We start from the raw sequence: 26,570 nt of genomic DNA on the forward strand, positions 1-26,570 counted from the left end.
TTGGTAGAATAATTAGTGGGGAGATGCAAAGAATTTTTCACCCAGAGGGTTGTGGGGGTCCGGAACTCACGGCCTGAAAGGGTTGTAGAGGCAGAAATCCTCAACTCATTTAAAAGGCGTCTGGATATGGACCCTCAAGTGCCGGAACCTGCAGAGCTACGGAGTAAATGCTGGAACGTGGGATTAGGCTGGGTGGCTCGTTTAGCAGCCGGTGCAGGCAAGATGGGCCGAGTGGCCTCTTACTGTGCCATACGCTTTCTATGATTGTATTCTATGCTTTAGGTGTGTCTGCCTAACAGACTACTATCCGTATTCCACCAACGTTTATATGGGTTGCGCTCGCTAAGCCCGGCATGACCTGCTGAGATGGTAGCACTGATCATGAAAACTTTTAAATGGAAGTAATCTAAAGATGGCTCTTGAAGATTTCAAATGATGGGGCTGTGACTATTCCTTCTGGCAGCTCGTTGATACACTGCCTTGGAAACAAATGGTCTTTGTAGTTTGTGTGGATGGCAACGTCGTGGTTTGACAATGCTGGAGGGCAGCAGGTACTTGTTTCTGTCAGTTGCCTTGCAAGCAAGAGATCCCACCTCAGGCATCAAATCCATTGGTTGGGATCCCCTGCCCATACTGTCCTGCAAGTAACAGGGATGGGCAACAAATGCTGACCTTGCCAATGTCGTTCACATTCCATGAAAGAATAAAGAAGACATGGCAAAGCCTCAATTTAGCAGGGGTCAAAGTGTCAAAGGGGCAAAAGCACATGCATCTGTACCTGAAGTGCTGTAACCTGCAAGGCTACGGACCAGGCGCTAGGGGGTGGGGTTAAAATGAGCGGCTAATTTCTCTTTTTTTGGCCGGCACAGACACAATGGGCAGAACGGCCTCTTCCTGCGCCATAACTTTTCTACGGTTCTCCGGTTCTATGGAGTGAAAGGTCTCTGCAGGGAGACTGCTACATTCTCGGCGCAGAGCCCCATTCCTGCAAGCGTTTTACCACAAAGAAACAATCCCTCTTGTCCATGACGAGGCTCCCGTGTTACCCACGGAAACTGGCCTCCTCAGCAAGAAATGGGAAATGTGTTGCCTCTCGGGAAAAGGTCTCTCCAGTGAAATCCCAATAGGACAAGGTTCCAAATGCACCTGTATCCACCAAACTTACTGATTTCATTCACTGAGATATTTCCTATTATAACACATCTTATTCCTATTAATTTACAGAGCATTAGCAGTGCAATAAGAAGAACCATTTTATATTTTCATTAATACTAATTACAAGGGCAATATCAATTTGCATCATAATGAAACAGTGTGTAGTTACAATAACTGTGTGAATTAAAATTTTAATTACCACATTAACAGTGTTAAAGCGGTTGCAAAATCTAGTGGGAGTATTTTTTTTGCACAAAATATCCCTTCTTTGTTCGTAAATTAATGTGATCAAAAAATGTTTAATAATCTTTGAGTTTCGTTGTACCATGTCTACACTGGCACAGCGAGTGAGAGCAGCAAGCCATCAACATCGCTAACAGCCTAATCCAAAACCTGACTCACTGGAGTTGCTAATCATGTGGGCGCTCTGCCACTGTAGAGTGAAGAAACACCCAAGGCCAGAAGACTTGATGAGAAGGAGGGAGCATAATGTGACATAAGAGAAAATATATTTATAACACAACAGCGTAGCTGTGATGGCAACTAAACTAGCAACCCAGGTGCTGTCAGCTCACCAAAGTGACACTGAATTCAATAAATGCGGCAATTTGTGGGCTCACACGAGAAAAATAAATGACGACGAGAGTTGCTGGATTGTTCTGAAAACCCACTCGAGCACTCATGCCCTTTAGGGAAGGCATGTTGCTAGGTCTATGGCTCTGACCTACAGGTGACCATGTTACACTACGTGGTTGAATCTCCGCATCCTGCGAATTATCAAACAATGATCACTCAACTGGCAATCATTGCCAGAGCAACTAAGGATGAATACTAAATACAGCTTTTCCAAGCAGTACCCAAATTCCAGTTACAAATAGTAAAAAAAAAAGACAAAACAAAGCAAGTATTAGTGATTGCTGATGACAATCATGAGCTTTAAAAGCCTGTAGGAGGGAGCTAGGTTAAGAAGTAAGGAGTGTTTAGTCCCAAGAAAGAGAGTGAGAAAAGGTTTATTTTGACATTGACCTTATCCCAATTCTCAAGCACGTCACATGCAAAAAAAAAACCCTTTTAAATGCAGTGCAGAAGATGCCATAGGCAGCACAGTGTGAGATCCATTAATCTCGTGGTGTCGGCTGAGAGAGGAATGTTGGCCTGGACACTGACTCAACTTCTTCAAATAGTTTTTTTTAAATTCTTTCGTGGGATTATGGGTGTTGCTAGCAAGGCCAGCATTTGTTGCCCATGAATCGCCCTTGAACTGAGCGTCTGTCTAGGCCATTTTCAGAGGACAGTTGCTGTGGATCTGGAGTCACATGTAGGCCAGACTAGGTGAGGGCATTAGTGAGCCAGATGAGTTTTCACAACAATCAGCGATGGTTTCATGGTCATCATCAGACTTTAAATTCCATATTTTTTATTGAATTCAAATTTCACCATCTGCCGTGGTGGGCATTAGCCTGGGCATCTGGATTACTAGTCCAGTGACGTTACCACTACACCGCCATCTCCCCTGTATACAGTGGAGATCTTCTGTGGCCACTTGAATAAGTGGACAGGCCTTCAGTTTATCATCCAATCCTCAGCACTGCACTGGAATGTCAGTCTTGGTTTATGTGCTGAAGTCCTGAAGTGGAATTTGTACCCACGACCTTCTGATTGAAGAGTTAAGAGTGCTAGCCACTGGAACCACATTGACCTGAAGTCAGATTGTAAGATGGGTCTACTGAAGATGTCGACACAGCCTTCACCGGACCTTGACGGTGAGTATTCCTCTTAGTCGTGAAACAGAATATCGAGAAAGAATATTTACATCCATCTCAAAATAATTTTCAAGATTATACCGGCTGCAAATTTTATGTGAAGGCTTTTGGCACGATTGAGGTCACGTGTAAATAGTTAGAAGACATGAGATCAACAGAATTATCAAAACCTCCTGTTACAATAACTAGATTCCAGCCTACATGTTGGTGCGTATACATGAACTATTCCACATGCTCATCTTCTTTACACAATCCTTGTCTTTAGAACAAAAGAAACAGGGGGCGGCCTTTCAGCCTGCTCTGTGACTCACTAATCCACACCTCAACTCCATTCACCCACCTTTGCTGCATAGCTCGTGAAACCCTTACTCAACACCTCAGCCTTGAAAGCTCCCAATTGTCCCAACACCCATCACCTTTTGGAGCACAGAATTCCAAATTTATTCAAAAACCTTGAGCAGTCTGGACGGAGCAGATAAGGAGAATCTGTTCCCATTGCTGGAAGCAGAGGACGCAGGCTTAAGGTGACTGGCAAATGAAGCAGAGGTGACATGCGAAGAGAAATAATTTGCGCAGGGAATGGTTAGGATCTGGAATGCACAGCCTGAAAGTGCGCTGGAGGCAGATTCAAGCATGGCATGAAAATATAAGCCAAGTTTATGCAGCCTGAACTCATAATTTAACCAGCTAAGTCCTGGTGTCTATCTAATAAATCTGTGGTGCAGCCAACCCGAAGCCAATAGCTCTTTCCTGAGATGTGGTGTGACCTTGGATTCTCACAGACTCCTACACCCAGGTGAGAGCTGATTTCGAGATAATATGTTGGAGCCTGAGGTATCTGTGCCCTTCAAATTCTGGCCTTTTGCGCACCTGTGATATTAATTGCTCCACCATTGGTGGTCATGCCTACAACTTACTGGGCCCTACACTCTGGAATTCCCCTCCTCTAGGCCCTGCTCTCTCTCTAGGCTCTACGCTCTGGAATTCCCCTCCTCTAAGCCCTACTCTCCCTCTGGGCCCTATGCTCTGGAATTCTTAACCTCTCTGCCTCTCCCTCCTTCTTTAAGATCCTCCTTAAAACATAGCTCATTGACCGAGCGATTGGTCACCTGTCCTAATATCTCCTTAGGTGGCTCAGTGTTAAATTTTGTTCGATCGTCGCTCCTGCGCAGCACCGTACTGCATTAAAGGTGCTATATAAATGTAAGTTGTTGTTGCTGTGGAACTGGGTGTAACATGGGGTGTGAGGGAAGACCATTTCTGTCTGCTTCAGCACACCTATCTGAGAGAGGACACCACAGGCTAGAATATAATGCAATACTGTGGAAGTTCCTTTACCTTTCGGTCCACACATGCCACAGACCGGCCAGCAAAACGGTTAGCGACCCCTCTGTGGACGTTGATCTCATCACTCAGGATGTCTTCCCACCTTCCATTTCGAAACTTGAAGAGTTTATCGGTATATGTGCTCATGCCTGGAAGAAAATACAGCAGTCATCATGGACGAATTGAATGATGTGGGTGAGTTGGAATTTTACTAATCTTTCAGAATCAATATTAGTATCAAGCTACTCCCTGGACTGGTACAGCACGGAGTTAGATACAGAGTAAAGCTCCCTCTACACTGTCCACATCAAACACTCCCAGGACAGGTACAGCACGGGGTTAGATACAGAGTAAAGCTCAGTCCACACTGTCCCCATCAAACACTCCCAGGACAGGTACAGCACAGGGTTAGGTACAGAGTAAAGCTCCCTCTACACTGTCCCTATCAAACACTCCCAGGACAGGTACAGCACGGGGTTAGATACAGAGTAAAGCTCCCTCTACACTGTCCCCATGAAACACTCCCAGGGCTGGTACAGCACAGGATTAGACACAAAGAAAATCTCCCTCTACACTGTCCACATCAAACACTCCCAGGACAGGTACAGCACAGGGTTAGGTACAGAGTAAAGCTCCCTCTACACTGTCCACATCAAACACTCACAGGACAGGTACAGCACAGGGTTAGATACAGAGTAAAGCTCCCTCTACACTGTCCCCATCAAACACTCCCAGGACAGGTACAGCACGGGGTTAGATACAGAGTAAAGCTCCCCCTACACTCTCCACATCAAACACTCCCAGGACAGGTACAGCACAGGGTTAGATACAGAGTAAAGCTCCCTCTACACTGTCCCCATCAAACACTCCCAGGACAGGTACAGCACGGGGTTAGATACAGAGTAAAGCTCCCTCTACACTGTCCCCATCAAACACTCCCCGGGACAGGTACAGCACGGGGTTAGATACAGAGTTAGGCTCCTTCCAGGACACCATTGAGAGAATCTCACTTTGTTATTGAGAACAGCATTCACAATAGTGAAATTAAGAACTTAAAGAACAGGATTGAGGCTTCATGTTTTGGAGGAAAACATGCATTGACATTGACAAGTCATGTGACAATAATGTGACAGCTTGCTATTCAGGTTCACTGAATTGTATCATCTATTTTGAAAATCCACTTTATATTTCATGCCAAGCAATCAGTTCAATCACATCCTTGTAGCCAGAGGAGTAATAATTTATTACGTCAGATGATTTATTTTCAGTATTCCCTGTGCTTCAAAATATCAGTCACCGGCTACAGGAAGAAACCGAGATGAATGGTTTGATCGTCTCACCGTTTAAAAATTGAGTTTGGGAAGTTGCATTATCAGAGAGTACTCACCCCTATTTAAAATTGAGAATTTAGCCCAAACGATGTGATTAGTACACTGAACCAAGTCAAACTAAATGGATTTGCTGCCTCCCCTCCCATCTTCACTCGAAGTTGTCCTGGTAAGTGGTCACGCAACTATCTGAATCACAGAACCGTGCAACAGGCTGTGCACAATGAAGGAAAATTAGAGCCAATATTGTTCCCTTCCTTATCTTCCTCCTGAGTCACCCCTTGAGGACAGTGATTCACAGAGACAATCAGGAACAGGAAACGATCCTCTGGTCCATCCAGCCCATTCCATTCCACTCTTTTCTTTTTGCTTTTTCTACCTTTTTCACCCTATAGGAATTGGTTTTTACTCTACTACAGGGAAAGGAGCTAACTGTTTGGTGAGTATCCTGGTAGTGGTTAAGGTCTGTTCCAGTCCTAAGGTTTAAAATGGTATACAAACTGGTGGAAAACTTAATAAAATCTATTAAAAAAAAGGAAAATAAGTAAATGAATAATATGATTGAGTAATTAATTATAACACATTAAGGATGGCAGGATAGGTGATGCATCAAGGCTGCAGCATGTGGGAGCTCCCAGGTGCCAGTGTGATCCACGGCAAACACGTCTGCGGTAAGCGTTTGGGATCCGAGGAGCTTCGGCTCAGAGTTATTGAGCTGGAGGCTGAGCTGCAGACACTGCCACACATCAGGGAGGGGGATAGTTACCTGGATGCTTTGGACCAGGAGGCAGTAACAGCACTTAGGATAGGGTCTTCTGATTTGGTCAGTGGTCAGGGACTGAAGGGTGCGACTGTGACGGGGGGCAGGTAAGGGGACCCAGAGGGCAGGAATGCAGGAGCCTCAGCCTTTGCGATTGTCCAATAGATTTGAGGTTCTCTCAGGTGGTTTGGATGAGAGTGGGGGGCTGCAGGGTGGATGAACAAACTGAACATGGCACCATGGTACAGGAAGCCAATCTAGTGGGGAGAGCAAAAATGAATGTAGTGGTAGTAGGGGACGGTGTAGTGAGGGGGATTGACACTGTTCTCTGAAGCAAAGAGCAAGAGTCCAGAAGGCTGTGTTGCCTGCCCGGTGAAAAGGTTTGGGACATCTGCTCAGGGCTGGGGAGGAACTTGCAGTGGGAGGGGGAGGATCCAGTGGTCATGGTCCATGTAGGTACCGACAACTTAGGTAGAACTAGGAAAGAGGTTCTGCATAGAGGGTATGAAGAACTAGGTACTAAGTTAAAACGCAGAACCCCTGGATTACTACCAGTGTAGAATCGATGGGCCAAAGGGCCTCTTCTACACTGTGTGATTCTGATTCTGTGATTCTGTGATCTGAAAACCATTACAGAGACATGGCTGCAGGATGACATAGATTGGGACCTGAATATTGAAGGGTACGTGACATTTAGGAAGGACAGGAAGCTAGGGGAACGTGGACGTGTGGCTCTGTTAATTAATGATAATATTAGAACAAGAGAGAGGAATGACCTAAGTTCGGGAAAACAGGACGTAGAAACAGTTCTGGAAGAGATGCGTCAAGATAAAAGCAAGAAGTTACTCGTGGGAGTGGTATACAGCCGCCTCTAACAATAGCCACACAGTAGGATGGGGTAGAAAGGAAGAAATAATGGGAGCTTACCAGAAAGGTACGGCGATAATCATGGGGGATTTTAATCTGCACATAGACTGGAAAGATCAATGGGCAAAGGTAGCGTTGATGTGGAATTCCTAGAATGTTTTTGGGATAGTTTCTTAGAACAGTACATTCTGGCACCAGCCAGAGAGCAGGCTGTGCTAGACCTGGTATTGTGCAACGAGATAGCATTAATTAATGACCTCATAGTGAAGGTGCCTCAAGGCAGCAGCGATCATAAGATGATTGAATTTTATATTCAGTCTGAGGGAGAGAAGAGTGGGTCCAAGGCTAGTATTTTAAACTTAAATCAGGGCAATTGTGAGGGCATGAAAGCACAGTTAGTTGAAGTGAACTGGTAATCTAGGTTAATGAATAGGTCAATAGAGATGCAGTGGCAGACATTTAAGAGGTTATTTCAGGATGCAAAGAAAAGATACATTCCAACGAGAAAGAAAAAATCCAAGGGGAGAGCCCACCATCTGTGGTTAACTAAAAAAGTTAAAGACAGTTTCAAACTTAAAGAAAATGGGTGGCAGGTCAGAAGATTGGACAGAATATAAAAAACAGCAAAGAAAGACCAAAAGATTGATGAAGAAGGAAAACTGAGTGTACGAGAGAAAGCTAGCTAGAAATATAAAGGCAGATAGTAAGAGTTTCTAGAGATATTTAAAAAAAAGTGTTAACAAAGTGAGCAAAGTCCTATAGAAAGTGAGTCTGGAGAATTGATAATGGAAAATAAGGAGATGACAGATGAATTGAACTGATATTTTACATCGGTCTTCACAATAGAGGATACAGGCAACATTCCAGAAATAGCTGTAAATTCGGAAATGGGAGGGAGGGAGAAGCTCGGAAAAATTACAGTCACCAGGGAAGTGGTACTTAGCAAATGGTTGGGGCTGTGGGTTGACAAATCCCCAGGCCCTGATGGACTTCACCCTAGGTCCTTAAAAGAAGTGGCTAGTGAGATAGTTGACGTTAAGGTAAAAGCAAAAAACTCCGGATGCTGGAAATCTGAAATAAAGACAGAAAATGCTGGAAAAACTCAGCAGGTCTGGCAGCTTCTGTGAAACAGAGTTAACGTTTCGAGCACTGAAGAAGAATCAAACAGACTTGAAACGTTAGATCTGTTTCTCTCTCCACAGATGCTGCGGGACCTGAGATAGTTGATGCGTTGGTTTTAATTTTCCAACATTCCCTAGATTTGGGGCATGTTCCAGTAGATTGGAAAATATCAAATGTAAACTCCTTCATCCAAAAAGGCAGGGAAGACAGTAAGCAAGAAATTATAGGCCAGTTAGTCTAACATCTGTCATAGGGAAAATGTTAGAAGCTATTATTAAAGATGTTATTGCAGGGCACTTAGAAAAATTCAAAGCAATCAGACAGAATCAACATGATTTTGTAAAAGGGAAATCATGTTTAACCAAGTTACTGAAGATCTTTGAAGAATTAACATATGCCAGGGATAAAAGGGTGGATGTACTATACTTGGATTTCCAGAAGGCATTTGACAAGGTGCCACATCAAAGGTTATTGCAAAAAATAAAAGCTCATGGTGTAGGGGGTAACATATTGGCATGGACAGAAAATTGGCTAGCTAACAGGGAGCAGAGAGTTGGCATAAATGGGTCTTTTTCTGGTTGGCAGGATGTGATGAGTGGTGTGCCACAGGGATTAGTGCTGGGGTCTCAACTTTTTACAATTTATATAAATGACTTGGATGAAGGGACCGAAGGAATGGTTGCTAAATTTGGTGATGACACAAAAATAGGTAGGAAAGTAAATTGTGAAGAGGACATAAGGAGGCTACAAAGCGACATAGATAGGTTAACTGAGTGGTCAAAGATCTGACAAATGGAATATAACGTGGGAAAGTGTGAAATTGTCCATTTCGGCAGGAAAAATAAAAAAGAAGCATATTATCTAAATGGTGAGAGATTGCAGAGCTCTGAGATTCAGAGGGATCTAGGTGTCCTAGTGCATGACATCTGGCGGGAAGCACTATGTGCTCCCTGTGCGGGCGGTGGGGGGGGAAATCCCTAAAAGCCAGAGTGTGCTCTTTCGCACATGCGCACGAAAGAGCGCACATCTCCCTGAGGCTAAGTGTAGCTTCAGGGAGATCGCCTCGACTTTTAAAACTATTAAAAATAGAGAAAAGAAAAATCCCTTACATGCCCCCTCATGTGATGTTGTCACATGAGTTGGGACATGTTCATAATTCACAGAACAACTTTATTACAATTTTTAAAACCCTGCATGAAACCCCATCCCGCCGCTGCATGAGGTTTTATGTTTTTTCTATTTGCCGCCGGGGCTCCTGGCCGGCCCACCATCCTTAAGGTTGGACGGGCAGGTCCTTTAATTGGTTAAATGATCCTGTCAATGGCCTCAATTGGCCATTGACAGGTCGGCGGGCACACAGCTGGTTTTGCTGCGCCCCCGCCTTCCTGAAAATTTAAATGGGGGCGGGGTGACGTCGGGGGTTCCGCCCCCTGCTCGCCGACGGCAAAATTCGGCCCTATGACTCTGTGGCACAGGTCAGCAGAACAGACGGGATTCCAATTTCAATGGAGAACAATTCAGTGGCGGCTGCATGTTTTCATGTGCCAATGACGGTATCTATTTCATTCTTTACGAGGTGCGGCTTCATGCTCAAGAGGATAAAGCACATAATTCAGCCAAACTGAACCAAGTCGCTTGTGGCTACGCTGATGGCCTTCTGGCGGCCAGAGCGCTCCTCTTGCAATCAGGTTGCTTTTCCCTCTCTGCAACAAGTGCATGATGGGATTGGCCCAGCTTCTCGGAGGTCAGCAGGTGGACTATGGTGACCAGTTGGCGGTGGCGGGTCACGCACCAGAGATGGAGTGTCACATAATTCTGCTTTGGCATGGAAAGCAGTTACATTAGGGAATGAAATAAACACAGAAAATCCTGGGAAAACTGAGCAGGCCCAGCAGCACCTGTGGAGAGAGAAACAGAGTTAATGCTTCAGGACCAGCATGACTCTTCTTCGGAAGCATTGAGTCCGTTTCTCCTTCCACAGATGCTGCCGGACCTGCTCAGTTTTCCCCAGCGTTTTCTGTTTTTATTTCAGATCTCCGACACCTGCAGTGTTTTGGTTTTTGATGAACTTGGAAGCCTTGCAAATCTGAGGTGACGTGGCCTCTGGGGTCCGAGCAAAACTCTGACAATTAGATTGAGGATAAGAGGTAGGAAGGTGTAGACAGAATTCGAGGGGAAACTTTTTCACCCAGAGGATGGTGGGGATCTGGAACTCACTGCCTGAAAGGGTGGTAGAGGCAGAAGCCCTCATAAAAAAGAACACTTGGGTGTGCTCTTGACGTGCTGTAGCCTAAGGCTATGGGCCAATAGCTGGAAAGTGGGATCGGGCTGGGTGGCTACTTGTCGGCCAGCATGGACACGATGGGTTGAATGGCCTCGTTCTGTGCTGTAAATTTCGATGATCCTATATTAGAAGGAGGATTCTGCTGGAGCGCTCCCTGCCTGCCAATCCCAGGGGATGGTGGCATAAGATGGTCCCCTGGCAATGGCTGTTGTCTCGCTTCATCTGCTCTCAAAGAAGAATCTGGGTGCTTTACATCAGGACAGAGACAGGGATGGGGGACTAGGGGAGCATAATAAATATATTTCCCAGTCAGCTTTAGAGATCCAGGCCCCAATCCCAGCCTGAAGTGTCGTGCTGGGCCTTTTTGGAGGCTGGAACACCTTTCCTCACTCAGCCTTGCAGCTGTCAATTTTAGACTGTGTCCCATTAAATGCCGATTCCTTGAGGAAGCAGAAACTCCCAGATTCAGAGTCTCCGTACCCTGCCAGGTCTGGAATTGCTAGCTTTAGTCAGTAATATCTCCGCCCCCAAACTTTCACCATTGGTCACCCGACATGTCCATCCTTTTCTGCTACAATTCACTGACCAACTGGAAAGTGAATGAACCCTTTGTTGCTTGATTGGGCGATGCTTGGCTTTCAATCAAATGGCCTTTTTCCCATCGTTTTCTCAATGCCAACCACCACCCCAGAACCCCCACCCCCTCCACCTTCCCGACACCCCCCACCCACCCCACATGATCCTTCTCCTGTGTTCCTCACAGCAGTGTCCTGAAGATCTCTGGAGACTCCTGGGCAATCCAGGAGAGTTGGTAACACAAATAATGTCCCTCTCCATCACAGACTTTGACTGGGGGCTGCCAATGCCTCTAGAAATGTCGGTGTAAGACCAGCGCCTAATGCGTCTGGGTCACGATGGAGTTTCCAGATTGTTGGTGGAGTTATGGTAAGGCATTTTTTTTCCTTTGTGCATGGGATGTGGGCGCCGCTGGCTAAGTCAGCATTTATTACCCGCCCCTAATTGCCCTTCAGAAGGTGGTGGTGAGCTACCTTCTTGAACCGCTGCAGTCCATGTGGTGTAGGTACACCCACAGTGCTGTTAGGGAGGGAGTTCCAGGATTTTGACCCAGCGACAGTGAAGGAACGACGATATATTTCCAAGTCAGGATGGTGAGTGGCTTGGAGGGGAACTTCCGGGTGGTGGTGTTCCCATGTGTCTGCTGCCCTCGCCCTTCTAGATGGTAGAGGTCACGGATTTGGAAGGTGCTGTCGAAGGATTGTTGGCTGCAGAGCATCTTGTAGACGGTACAGTTTAGGAGAGAACCTGAGCAAATTCAAGGCCAGGTTGTTTTGGAGAGGTTTGGACATGAAATAGTCGCAGTATTTTCTGTTTTCAAACTAATCTATTTCGAAAGATAAGAACTAATCTACATTTATTTGGCAACATTACAGATTACATAAAGCTAAGACTCAATGAGAATCATAGGCACAAAATCACCGCTTGCTGGTGGGTTGCCAACTCTCCAGGATTAATTTGGAGTCTTCAGGAATTGAAGATTAATCTCCAGGTAACCACTTTGCGCAGCCCAAGGAGAAAGAGATCATTGTGGCTTTGAGAAATGGTCATTTAAAAAAGAATTTCCTTGAACAATCTTGTCTCTTTCATTACAGGAATGTTCGACATGGAGGAAAAGTTTGTTTGGCTGACAGTGAAGGGTTATCCAATTGGTTAATGAACAGTCGAGTCGCTTTCTGATTGGCCATAGGAAGGCAAGGCATTGCGAGGTCTCACAATGTAATAAGGATAATAGTTTAACAAGACAGGTGTCAATATTAATATCACTGAATTGAAAGAATGGTGATCAAGGCTAATGATTAGGTCGATTAGATTTCTCTGGGGGAATAGTAAGGTGTCAGACGAACGCATTTTAAGAGACTTCAAAGGATTTGTGTAGAACTATAGTTTCAAGATAATGAGATAGATTTTAACTTTGCGTGATTGTGTAAAACAAGTGTTAGCGTGTTAATAGCCGCCGATGCACAATGTCAAAATCTACTCTTTTGTCTCCAAACTCGCAATAATTCCTACCGGAAATCTTGACTACCTCTTAAAATAGCCTTAACCTGACGCTGTGGCTGCAGTGAAAATAAAAATTGGGACAGATTAAAATGACACGCAATCACCTGTGTTCCTCTAATGCAACCTGAGACCCGGGGGCCACGCTGAGGCCGGGGGGCCACTTTGAGGTTTGCCAGGCCTTTCTACCTGACTCTGAGACTCTATGTTTAAAATGCCGGTAAGTAAATGTGAAGATTCTGCGAGCTTCTGCTCCTCCAATCACAGGCTGTTTCCCTCCCATGTTTGCTGCTGACAGGGTCAGTAGCGACCCTATCAGAAGCAAGGGTGGGAGAGAACCAGTCTCTGATTGGAGAAGCAGCTTCTTTCGGACTGAGGCCTGACAAAACGGTGTGATGCTCAGCAATGGGTCTGCTAGGGAGGGAGGGAGGTTTTCGGGGAGCGGGGAAGAGACAGAGGGGCTGCTGAGCGGGGGGAGAGAGTAACTGCTGATGGTGGGGGGTTAAAGAGTGGCTGTTGGTGGTAGAGCGAAAAGTGGCTGCAGGTCGGGTGAGTGTGTGTGTGTGTGAGTGAACGTGTGTGAGCGAACGTGTGTGAGTAACTGAGTGTGTGTGAGTAAGCGCGTGTGTAAGTAACTACGTGTGTGTGTGAGTAAGCGTTTGCGTAAGCGCGCGTATGTGAGCAAACGCGTATGTGTGTGAGTTAGCGCGCGTGTGAGTAACTGCGTGTGTGTGAATAACTATGTGTATGTGTAAGCGCGTATGTGAGTAACTGCGTGTGTGTGAGGGAGCGAGTGTGTGTGTGAGGGAGCGAGTGTGTGTGAGGGAGCGAGTGTGTGTGTGAGGGAGCGAGTGTGTGTGTGAATAAGCGCGTGTGTGTGTGAATAAGTGCGTGTGTGTGAGTAAGCACGTGTGTGTGTAACTGTGTGTGTGTGAGTAAGCACGTATGTGGGTAACTGTGTGTGTGTGAGTAAGCACGTGTGTGGGTAACTGTGTGTGTGTGTGTGTGTGAGAGTAAGCACGTGTGTGTGTGAGGGAGCGAGTGTGTGTGTGTGAGGGAGCGAGTGTGTGTGTGAGGGAGTGAGTGTGTGTGAGGGAGCGAGTGTGAGTGAGAGAGTGAGTGTGGATGTATCTGGCTCATTCCCAGTCTCAGAGTTCGCACTCACTCTCACCCTGACACACCAACACACTCGCAGCACCTCGCACAGTGGGTGTGGGTGTGGGTGAGGGTGGGTAAGAACCCCGAGACTGGGAGTGAGCTGGACAGACACCATTTGACCCTCTCACACTCAAATGGTCATCTTTACAAATTACTAATTTTTTAAAAATTATCAATTTATTGCTCTGACATTGCTTTAGTTTTGTTCAGCAAGCTGTTTCTTTTCAACACACCTCAGCATTTTATTGACATTCATGTTTAATGTTGCACCACACCTCATCTCACCGAAATTTTCTCATCGGCCCCTTGAGCAAGAAAAGAATTGAAATGCAGCCCCTCGCACGAGAAGGTTGGGCAGGCCCTGCTCTAATGCATATCGTGCTGGGTGGCACCACACCACTTGCTAAATGGGGTAGATTTCAAACAGATCTAGCAACTCAAAACTGGGCATCCATGAGGTGCTGTGGGTCAGCAGCAGCAGCAGAAATGTATTCAATCACAATCTGCATGGCCTGGCATATACCCCACTCTACCATTACCATCAAGTTGGGGGATCAGCCCTGGTTCAATGAAGAGTGCAGGAGGGCATGCTGGGAGCAGCACCAGGCATACCTAAAAATGAAGTGTCAACCTGGTGAAGCAGCAACACAGGACTGCTTGCGTGCCAAACAGCAGAAGCAGCAAGTGTTAGATTGAGCTAAGCAATCCCACAGCCAACGGATGAGATCTAAGCTCTGCAGTCCGTCCACATCCAGTCTTAAATGGTGGTGGGCAATTAAACAACTCACTGGAGGAGGAGTCTCCAAATATCCACATCCTCAATGATGGGGGAGCCCAGCACATCAGTGCAAAAGATAAGGCTGAAGCATTTGCAATCATCTTCAGACTGAAATGCCGAGGGGATGATTCATCTTGGCCTCCTCCAGAGGTCCCTAGCATCACAGATGCCAGTCTTCAGCCAATTCGATTCACTCCATGTGATATCAAGAAACAGCTGAAGGCACTGGATACTGCAAAGGCTATGGACCCTGACAATATTCCGGCAATAGTACTGAAGATTGTGCTCCAGAACATGCTGCGCCGCTAGCCAAGCTGTTCCAGTACAGCTACAACACTGGCATCTACCCAGCTATGTGGAAAATTGCCCAGGCATGTCCTGTACACAAAAAGCAGGACAAATGCAACCCGGCCAATTACCACCCCATCAGTCTACTCTCGATCATCAGTAAAGTGATGGAAGGGGTCATCAACAGTGCTATCAAGCGGCACTTTGCGCTCAGTTTGGGTTCCGCCAGGGCCTTTCAGCTCCTGACCTCATTACAGCCTTGGTTCAAACACGGACAAAAGAGTTGAACTCCAGAGGTGAGGTGAGAGTGACTGCCCTTGACATTAAGGCAGCATTTGACTGAGTGTGGCATCAAGGAGCCCGAGCATAAATTAATTCAAAGGGAATCAGGGGGTAAACTTTCCAAGGAAGGTGGTTGTGATCATTGGAGGTCAATCATCTCAGTTCCAGGACATCACTGCAGGAGTTCCTCAGGGTAGTGTCCTCGGCCCAATCATTTTCAGCTGCTTCATCAATGACCTTCCCTCCATTATAAGGTCAGAAGTGGGGATGGTCGCTGATGATTGCACAATGTTCAGCACCATTCGCGAATCCTCACATACTGAAGCAGTCCATGTCCATATGCAGCAAGACCAGGACAACATTCAAGCTTGGATGATAAGTGGCAAGAAACATTCATGCCACACAAGTGTCAGACAATGACCATCTCCAACAAGAGAGAGTCTAACCATCACCACTTGATATTCAATGACATTACCATCGCTGATTCCCCCACTAGCAACTTCCTGGGGGTTACCATTGGCCAAAAACTGGACTAGCCATATAAACAATGTGGCTACAAGAGCAAGTCAGAGGCTAGGGAATTCTGTGGTGTGTAACTCACCTCTTGACTCCCAAAAGTCTGTCCACCATCAAGGCACAAGTCAGGAGTGTGCTGGAATACTCTCCACTTGCCTGGATAAGTGCAGCCCCCACAACAGTCAAGAAGCTTGACACCATCCAGGATAAAGCAGCTTGTTTAATTGGCACCCCATCCACAAGCATTCACTCCCTCCACCACCTACGAACAATGGCAGCAGTGTGTACCATCTACAAGATGCACTGCACTAACTCACCAAGGCTTCTTAGACAGCGCACCTTCCAAACTCATGACCTCTACCACCTGGAAGGAGAAGGGCAGCAGACACATGGGAACACCATCACTTGGAAGTCCCCCTCCGAGCCACACACCATCCTGACTTGGGACTATATCGCCGCTCCTTTACTTTTGTTGAGCTAAAATCCTGGAACTCCCTCCGTATAAACATTGTGGGTGTACCTACATCATGTGGATTGCAGTGGTTCAAGACTGCAGCTCACCACCACCTTCTCAAGGGCACTTGGGGATGGGCAATAAATACTGGCCTAAGCAACAATGAATAAAAAATATAGTCATGTTATTTATCTGATAAGGTATGATGCTTATAGCCATGCAAAATTGTATGAATGTTTTGCGTGTGGAGGAAGACCACCAACTACTGCTGAAATAGCATACTGGCATAAAGATCACATGACAAGAAACTCAAATGGTAGGTTCCAAAAGAAGTCATCCAAATAGGGTAACTTCCAATAATTCTCCGGTATTCGTTGCTGAGAAATCACCTCATTGGTTTGTAGTTTGCAATCCCCGACGGATATCCTACTGGTAAGTATAGACTTTCTGTTGCTATCATTTATCTCTGGCGCTTGAACCTGTTTCATTTCAATTCACCTGCTTGGTTCATGGAACAGGCCATTTTTCATTTTGTTACAGCCAGAATCTTGGGCAGAACCGGGGCAGTAATGAGATGCAAATTAACAAAAAAAGTCCCAGGGCCTGAAGAAACTGAGAATTTTTTTATTTGTAAGTCCAGGATGAGCACTTTCCCCATGCCACCACCCTGTGGGCCTGCTAGACAAAAATTAAAAATTTCTTGACCTGTTTTTTTCTTGCAGGCTCCATAATAATAACAACTTGTATTTAAATAGCACCTTCAATATAAATAGTCGTTTGGTAGTAAAGAACTTGAGTAGGGCCCTTTGTTCTTTGTGGGCAGAAAGAACATGTACACACATTGTGCCTGTTTCAGCTAAACAAAATAAGTGACAGCCATTCACTGACTCATTCCTCAGGGCAATGCCTTGACCAATCAGGTCAAGCTGCCTGGTTTAAATTTCAAACAATGGCTGGCAGTTAACTGTCAGTCACCGTCACTGGCGCATCCTCCACGGAAACGCCTCTACCAATCAGAGTCCGCCTGCCAACCAATCAGCACTCTCTTCACATTCGGTGTAAATTGTTGTTTTCCCCTGATATTGGTATTCTTGCGAAGTGTCCTGGTGAGTGCAAGACGAAAAGCTCCAACCTGTCTCCTTTTTCAGCAATACTTTCAATATAAGCAAAATGTCCCAAGATACTTCACAGGGGTGTAATCCAAAAAAATTTCAACACTCAACCGCAGGAGGAGATCCTGGCCCGAATCCTCCGAGTAGCGGCGATCGCTATCGGATTGCCGCTCTGCTCCCGTTTTTCCCGTCATTCCACGATGGAACTCTGCGTTTCTGGCCGGGTCTTCCAATCCCGGCTTCTTCAAAAACGCGGAGCGGTCTTCCTTCGAACCGCTTCCTCGTAGCGCTGGACTGTCAGGCGGAAGACAAACCACACCCCCTTTTTTTTAAACGGAACCGGCTGCCATATTCTGGTGAGCGTTCACTAACGCGGTGAAAAGGCTTTGGAACATTTAACCAGCTTTTCAGCGTGTTAGTGAATGGGTGAATGTGTGGGTGTGTCAGTGCGTGGGGTGAGTGAGGTTAAGTGGGTAGCTGGGTAGGGTAGCAGGTGGTGGGGAAGGGTGGCAGGCGGGTGAAGTGGGCACGAGTGGGTAGGCGGGTCAGGGAGTACTCAGGTCAGATCGGGAGGGTTTGTCAGGTCGGAGGCGAGTCAGGTCAGGTCGGGGGAGCGAGCCTGGGGGTCAGGGGTGGGGGCTTGTGCGGTAGGAGCCAGTCAGGTTGGGTTGGGGGGGAAATTGGGGGGGTGGGGGTCAGGAGCGGAGTTGGGGGTGTCAGGGGTGGTAGTCAGGGGCTGAGGGGAGTATAATTACCCAGGAATCAGACTAGGATTTTTCTGTCTAACATTTCCTGTCTAACTGTCTAGGTAAGTACACTGGAAGTGTCCAAAGTCTCCGACTCGAACTCAGAATCAGAGACCTTTTCAGAGTCCCGGGAAGCAGGTTAAACTTCCCGGGAAATTTCCATGGAGTCTTTGCATTGGGGCTTTTCCAGGGTCCCGACCCACATCTTGGGGGTACATCCGGTCTCCAGGATCTAAGCCATTAGGACAGGTGACCAAAATCTCGGTCAAAGAGAGCACCTTAAAGGAAGTGAGAGTGGATCGGGACGGAGAGGTTTAGGAAGAGAATTCCAGAGCCTAGGGTCTTGACAGCTGAAGGCATAACTGCCAATGGTGAGTGATTAAATTTGGCTATTTACAGGAGGTCAGGATTGGAGGAGCGCTGTGTTCCCGCAGGGTTATAGAGCTGGAGGGGGGGGTTTCCTGAAAACAAAGGGTTAGAAGTTCAAAAGCAAGGCTTTGCTCGACTGGGAACTAATGTTGCAGTGGTCAACAAAGGTCACTGGTCAGGCCAGTCAAAGCCTGGCATAAATAGGAACGTACCACACTCTACAAACCTGTACCTGAAATTTACCACCAGTGTAACATCCCAATTTGTTTATTTGGGAAGCCTGTTTCAGGCGGGTGGGCTGCTCACACACCTGAAAATTGCTCCAAGATCAGCCTGGGATGTTAACTGGATGGCTGGGTTTCCCCTCCCCCTTTGTGCAACTTGCCAGGTGTCCATTTTTTAGGCCAAGAAATGGGAAGATGGCTGATGAAAACAACTACCATATCCCTGTTAATGAGGAAGCTCTCTCACATGATTGAACTCGATACCCACTCCAAACCAGTTCCTTCTATGAATGAATATGTCTATCTGCTCTTCTCAATCCAGTGCCTTTGTGCTGTCAACTCCTAGATTGGGGACCACATCTGCCAATTATAATTTATCATATTCTTCCCTCTCTCTCTCTCTCTCTGCCATTCCTCCAAATCAGCTCACCAATTATTAGTTCAACGCTGAATACTTAATGGGCAGGACAGGAAAGGAAAAGTCGTCAGATTAATACTGTTTCGCATAATATTTCCAAATTGTTGTAAAGTGCTTGTAGCGAGTCTCTGGCCAAAGTGAATCAATTAATTCACTCACCACATGACAACCACATAAAATACTCTGCTACATAGTCATCAGACAAACATCCCTTACTCTGCTAAACATCACCTATAGGAAGTGAATTAATGGGAAAGGGAATATTCTTGCTGGACAACAATGGCTAATAGAAGTCAAAAGCTCCTAATTGTTATTGGCACCAAGTTGTCTCGATGTTCAGAGGCTGCAGCAACAATCCTCCTACAGCTCTCAAATGTCCTCTGCCTCAGACTCTGGCTGCAATAGAATTATCTTTTCCTAGACAGAATGTCTTGTAACTCTCTGGCCTTTCTCCAGCTCTCTTTTTTCAGTGTCTAGCTCCTCAGTGCTTTCCTTCACCTGCCTCGCTCATTCAATCTTTCCGCAGCCAGACCTTCCCCCCCTTCTTTTTGCTTTTCTCTCTCCATTTTTCTCTCTCTCCCCCCTCTCTCTCTCTTTCTCTCTTTCCCTTTCTCTTTCTCTCTCCTCTCATTAAGTTACAACTCCATGGCCTTGCTTTCTCCCCCCCGACCTGTGCACGATCCGGCAACCCTCAAGATCTCTCTGTGTTCCTCCGATTCTGGACCCCTACGTGTTGTCGATTTCAATCGCTCCACCAATAGTAGCCGTTGCCTCAGCAACCTGAAGCCAAAGCTCCCTCCCTAACCCTCTCCACCATTCTCTCCTTCATTAAGACTCCCCCTGAAACCTACCTCTTTGACCAAGTTTTTAGGCATCTGTCCTTGCGTAGTTTGATGTCAAACTTTGTTTGACAATGTTCCTGTGAAGAGCCTTGGGAAGTTTTACTGTGTTAAAGGTGCTACGTAAATGCAAGTTGCTGTTGTGTTTGCACTGATGTCGGGTTAAGCAGCATTCAGCCCCTTTCAACTTGTCTTGTCCTTACCTACACAAGGTGAAGGGCACTGTTGTAAGCCCCACCCTTGTACAGTACAGGTCACGCGTGTTATGTGCCTCTACTGGAGGCCATGTGGAAACAACTAGCTTTCCCTGGTGGTTTAAATAACCTGCTGTTATCTCTACCTCTGGCTGAAATGTTGACTTTTTCAAATTTATCATTAAGATTTAGTTGAGTAATAGAAACCCACCTTATCAACTTCAGGTAAGCTGAGCTGAAAGAATCTATTATTCCTTCTCGTGAGCTCTGTGATATCACCGCAGCTGCTCAACAGTTCCTTGCAGTCTGTGCAATCCCACAACTCTGTACTGTGCCAAGAGCTTGCAAGCATTTTACTGTATGTATTTTTATTTCTGAGTATGATGGCACTACCTATAACACCATAAATACTTCTTCTCTCGCTCGCTCCCTCTCTCCCTCTATCTCTCCTAACTTTTTTTCTTCTTGCTTGCTCCCTCTCTTTGTCTCACTCCCTCCCTTTATTCATCCTCTTCCCCCCACCCCTGACAAGAGATCCCTCAGAAATAACTTCTGGCAGCTTAAAGCTTGTGGCCTGTGGTAAAGTGAGGTACCTGTCCCTTTAAGAGAATGCAAATGCACTGATCACGTGACAGCACTGACGAATCACTGTGCAGCGCGGGCAACTGGGAACTGTAAGTCTAGCTCTGGAGGTTTCCGAGTGAGCACCTATGACCTGGTGCCCTGCCCTATGTCTCAATAAACCATCACTGTTTATTCTTACATCAGTCTCTCCCCGTTATTGACTGCAAGCAGCAACTGAAGAGAACATAGGGAGGTTTGCAGGTAGAGTTCGGTTGGTCAACGGACTCACTTACCCAAGACATAAAATGGCCCTTCAGCACAAAACTGCTGACTAATTAAGTACTAATGGAAGTCACAGGGTGAATGGTTTGAGGTAAAGATGCAGTACTAGGAGGAGTTCTTGCACAGCTGGTGCTGAGACACACTGTTGGAGGAATGTGGCTGGAGTTTTGAGGATGGCTGCGCTGCCTCTGTCTGCATCCACCCTTAGAATAATCCATTCCACCGTTCACTTACAACTGCACTTTCAAAATCTCTACTGTCTAGCCGTAATCCCTTATTTTGCTACATTTCTGCAGCTACTGATTTGCTCAACCACACACTCACCTCCACCTTTGATGCCCTTTTTCTTATTCATTCACAGGATGTGGGTGTCGCTGGCTGGGCCAGCATTTATTGCCCATCCCTAGTTGCCCTTGAGAAGGTGGTGGGTGAGCTGGCTTCTTGAACCGCTGCAGTCCATGTGTTGTAGGTACACCCACAGTGCTGTTAGGGAGGGAACTCCAGGATTTTGACCCAGTGACAGTGAAGGAACGGCGATATATTTCCAAGTCGGGATGGTGAGTGACTTGGAGGGGAACTTCCAGGTGGTGGTGTTCCCATGTGTCTGCTGCCCTTGTCTTTCTAAGTGGTAAAGTTCGGGGTTTTTAGAAGATGTTTGGAAGGAGCCTGGTTGAGTTGCTGCAGCGCATCTTGTAGATGGTGCACACTGCTGCTACTGTGTGTCGGTGGTGGAGAGACAGTCCCCAGTAAACCTTGATTCTCTCTCACCCTGGTCAATCCTCCTGGTATGGCCCTAATCTCTGCTCCCTGGAGTCTGATAGAGACGCAAACTTGAAATAATATGACGGACAACTGATTTACCCATTCACTGCTGGACATGGCTGGACCTTTTAAAACACTATCAGGTCCTGCTCTCCTCTTCTAAAACCACTCACTAACCCAGGATCGTCCTGGATTGCAAAGAAAGCCCCCAACTTCTTTCCTCCACTGCAAATTGTCTTCTTAAACCCCTCTCCCCTGCCCCCTCCAAGCTCACCTCCAACTATAGGTTCGGGGAGCTTAGGAACTTCTTTGTTACCAAGCTCAAAACCATCCAATCAGCCCTCTCTGCCTCACTCCCCTCCCCACTCCCCCCCCTTCTAATAGCCCGCTGGGTCAAGCTTCCTTTAAAATTCACCTTGCCCTAGCTCGTTTCTCTCCTATCTCCCCTCCTGCCCTCTGTGAGGTCATCTTGTCCATAACAGCCACCTCCTGTTCCCCCAGCCATATTCCTACTAAACTGCTGATCACCCAACATCCCCCCTTAGTGCCCGCGTTAGTCAGTCTTGTTAATCTCTCTTCAGTCCTGTGCCTCCCAACAAGAAGATGTAAAAACAGGACTGAGGGCAGGAGCTCGAAGTTGCAATGCCTGGGGGCAGTGTGAATCTGGGGAGGGAGGGGGAAGATAGAATTACCTACAGCAGGCAGCTCAAAGCTTTGGAGAAGTATCACCAGCAGTGCCTTCGCAAGCTCCTCGAAATCCACTGGCAAGAAAAGCGATCCAACCGCAAAATCCTCTCCCAAGCCAACTTGTCCAGCATCGAGGCGCTAATCACTCAAAACCTGCTCTGCTGGACAGGACATGTCGTTCTATCCCTGACACCAAACTCCTGAAGCAACTGCTCTACTCGGAACTCAGTCACGGCAGGAGACTCCTGGGAGGACAGCGGAGACGCTTTAGGGATGTCCTCGAAGCGTCCCTGAAGAGGTCAAACATCCCCGCCCACTCAAGGGAGACCCTGGCTTGTGGCCGACCAAAATGGAGAAGGCTCATTCGGGAAGGTACCGAACACATCGAGAAACTAAGGCCGGGATTTTCTGTGCCAGCTGGCGTTGGGTGAGTTCAGTGGCGTGAGCGGGCAATATGGCATGATCAGTTTCACGACGCCGTGAAACCAGTTCGCGATCGCCCGCTCAGTCCGTTGATGGTGGGCCTGGTTCCCCACCATCAGACGTCGGGAAACTCATTGTAATACATCAGCATATCATTATTAGACCACCCGCCAGAATCGTTCCCTCCCCCCACTAGATTATCCGTCCACAATGGTGGGAAAACACGCTGATGTGTTTCACAACAGCAGATAAGGGACATGCACCTAGTGAGCTGCACTTCACTCGGGACTTTGAGGTTTGTTTCCCTACCTTGCTTCGGGCAGCATTCGCAGTCATCAGCGCCAGGCTTCACAGGCAGAACCACATCACTTTTAGGGAGGCTCACGGGCAGGTCTCTACCTACCAGACCAGCCATAAAGTTGGGGTGGCTTTTCAATAGCTGCAGGGCTAGGGCTCGCTTGGGGAAGGGGGAGAAGTGGCCTCAGGCAAGGGAAGAGGCTGCAGGGCGAGAGCTGTACTGGGGAAGGAGGGTATCCCAGGATGTGTGTGGAGGACACATGTTGATCTGTGCAAGTGGCCTCAAGATGGTGAGGGCTGAGGAGGCATCTCCAGAGGAGATGAGGCCAGATGGAGATGTGAGGGTATGTGTGTGAGAATGGGTGGCGATGTCCCTTGAGATGGCAGTGAGTGAGATGCCAGTGAATGTGGGATGGGCCTGAGTGTGTGTGAGTTTAGAGTGATGAGATGGTTGCCATACTCTGGCTGCACAGATGAGATCATTCATCCTCTATCTGCATTGGATGGCCAACCTCTTCTGTGCAGCATTGGCACTGATCACCACTGCCATCGCCTACCAAGCTGGAGTGGTAATGTAGCTGCCCCTCCTGCAGCCAGAGTGGGGGTACAGGACATCACAGTGAGCCTCCACAACGTCCAAAAGGCCTTTCGGAGCCATGTGTTCTTTCCTGCAGTCCTGGGCTGGAAGCACTGAGTGTGGCTGGAATTTAAATGTGGTGCCTGGTGTGATGAAGCGGTGAGGTGACAGCATGGCAGGCAAATCGGAACCCGCCCACCATGGAAACGCCGTGTATCCCGGGAATGCAGAAGTAACGTGGCAGGTTTGGGACGATAGGGCGTGAAAACCCGGCATCGTGGCCGGCAGGTAAAACACTATCGCACTTAGTGCAAATCTGGGACAATTCCACCCTTTGTCGGGAACGTGAAGAGGTGAAGTCGAGGCACAAACCTCCAAATGAACTCTCCACCCAACCCTTCGAGCACCACCTGCCCTGCAATGTGGCAGAGTCTGCAGATTGCACACTGGACTTGTCAGCCAACTCAGAACCCTTCGAACAGGAGTGGAAGCACCACATCCTCGATCCCGAGGGACTGCCATAAGAAAAAGTGGGTGAGCAGATTCCTGGGTGAACTGGGAGGAGGAGGGGGACAGTCCTACATAAACTGAAGATTTAACTTGGACATTGTAAGAGAGAGCACCAATAGAATTCAAAACAGTCTGATTTCTCGAAATAAAATTTAAAAAAATCCTTGCAACCCTTTCCACATTGTTCCAAGTGATGGCAGCTTGAACACGTTACAAGATCCTACCAGCCATAGGTCTAGACTCAAAGGGCCTTTGAGTGACACATCCCTGAAGCTGTTGATCAGCCTTTGTTGGTGTTTTGTGTGGAGACATTTGTTTCTTTACTCTGCACTTAACGTGTGCTGAACTTGACCTGACAACAAGGAATGTCTTCAGTTCCCTCAGAGTAACATTCCTCACTTCGAGAAGTGTAAAATTAATGAAAAAGCAAGGAAATTTGGCTTGGATAAAATGAGAGGTTTCCACTGTATCATCAACAATTAAAATTAACTCATACAAATACAAATTAGATCAACGTCTTTCAGAAAATAACATTTTGGGATGTAGTATATATGAGTAAGTTGAAACATGACATGAGCCGTTTAACAATGCTTGAAAAGAACAGCTGACTGTGAGCATGTAATTTTGAACTTCTCCACATCGATGTTCCCCTCGCCTCATGTCTGGCTCTTTTGTAGACTCATTGATAGAGATTAATTGCTATGACTAGTTAACAACTCCATTATTATTGTATTATGAGACTACCAGGTTGATAGAAAGCAAACTAGATGAACCTTGGTCTTTTTAAGTCTCAGTCCCTATATACCTGAAAATGCATTATTGGTGTTGAGGAAGTATATTTCTTCTCTTCCGTCACCATCGATGTCACAGGCTGCCACACCTATAGCGTTGCCCTGGCGATCGCGGAGAGAGTAGTAAGGAGAGCTGCGCTCATCAACTGCTATGTTCTGGAGCCTCTTTTTGACTTTATCATATTTAAGCAGCAGGTTTGGACCATTGTACCTGTGGAAACACAAAACCCATCAAATGCATTAAGGACATGACCAGGACAGAATTGAAGTTGAGCATCCCCCACACCACCATCACTCCCTTCCCCTCGTTCCACCCCACCCCCGCACAAGGTCTCAGTGCCCACTGTGATACTGTGCCATGCAGTGCGCAAGATGCCAAACCTCAGTGAGTGCAGAGGGCAGGGATCGTGGGTCTGGCCCTGCACCTACCCAAGGTGATGATCCGCAGGTGCAGGTTGTACGTGGTTTGTGTGGGGCTTGTGGTCAGTGCCAGCTGTGCGCTTCTCTCCTGCAGCCTTGTCTGAAGCCGGGGATGGGGATTTGGTGCCTGGAGAAGGGGTAAGTGATGTCTGCAGGTATGCTTGAGGCCTCCATGGCCAGTGGCTACCAAAGGGACTGAGGTGCATGGTAAGACACGGGGAATAACAAAACAATGTAGTTTTACAAGTTTCCTTTTATTTCTGATTTTGTTTTAAAAAGGGGGACACTTCTTAAGGTCTTAAGAAGATAAGAAATAGGAGCAGGAGTTGGCCATTTGGACTTGTGAGCCTGCTCTGCCATTTACTAAGATCATGGCTGATCTGATTGAGGTCTTAGCTCCACTTTCCTACCTGTCCTTCATAACCCTCATCTCCCTTGTCAATCAAAAACCTGTCTAACTCAGCCTTGAATACATTCGATGACTCAGCCTCCATTGCTCACTGGCAGAGAGAATTCCGAACACTAAATGCTACCCTCTGAGATAAGAAATTCCTCTTCATCTCCATCTTAAATGGGGGAACCCCTTATTTTGAAACTTGCCCCCTAGTTCTACATTCCCCCATGAGGGGAAACGTCCTCTCATTATCTACCCTGTCAATCCTCTTCAGAATCTTATATGTTTCAATAAGATCACCTCATTCTTTAAACTCCAATGAATATAAGCCTAATCTGCTCAACCTTTCCTCATAAGACAAACCCCCACATCCTAGGAATCAGCCTAGTGAGCCTTCTCTGAGCTGCTTCTAATGCAAATGTGTCCTTCCTTAAATAAAGAGACCAAAACTGTACACAGTACTCTAGGTGTGGACTCACCAAGGTCCTACACAGTCGTAGCAAGATTCTTTATTTTTATACTCCATCCTCTTTGCAATAAAGGCCAACATTCCATTTGCCTTCCTCATCACTTGCTGTACCTGCATGCTGACTTTTTGTGATTCATGTACCTGGACACCCAGATCCCTCTGAACCATAAAATTCTGCAGTCTCTCTCCATTTTAATAATATGCTACTTTTCTACTCTTCCTGCCAAAATGGATAACCTCACATTTTCCCACATTATACTCCGTCTGCCAATCTTTATCCACTCACTTAACCTATCTGCATCCCTTTGAAGACCCTTTGTATCTTCCTCACAGCT

At 46.8% G+C, this 26,570-nt stretch overlaps 1 protein-coding gene across 2 annotated transcripts in view; it reads right to left on the reverse strand.

The window, feature by feature from the left end:
• The window catches only part of LOC144694544 (cartilage acidic protein 1-like), a 286,667-nt gene that overhangs the window by 163,008 nt on the left and 97,089 nt on the right, over positions 1-26,570 (reverse strand). For both annotated transcript variants that reach the window (XM_078565103.1, XM_078565102.1), the window contains exons 2-3: positions 24,967-25,163; positions 4,257-4,393 (exon numbers count right to left, since the gene is read on the reverse strand). In XM_078565103.1, coding sequence (XP_078421229.1) covers positions 4,257-4,393; positions 24,967-25,163 — 334 coding nt within the window. The remainder of the gene's footprint in view (positions 1-4,256; positions 4,394-24,966; positions 25,164-26,570) is intronic.

This window comes from Cetorhinus maximus, chromosome 20, assembly GCF_964194155.1.
Source record: "Cetorhinus maximus chromosome 20, sCetMax3.hap1.1, whole genome shotgun sequence".
Lineage (NCBI taxonomy): Eukaryota > Metazoa > Chordata > Chondrichthyes > Lamniformes > Cetorhinidae > Cetorhinus > Cetorhinus maximus.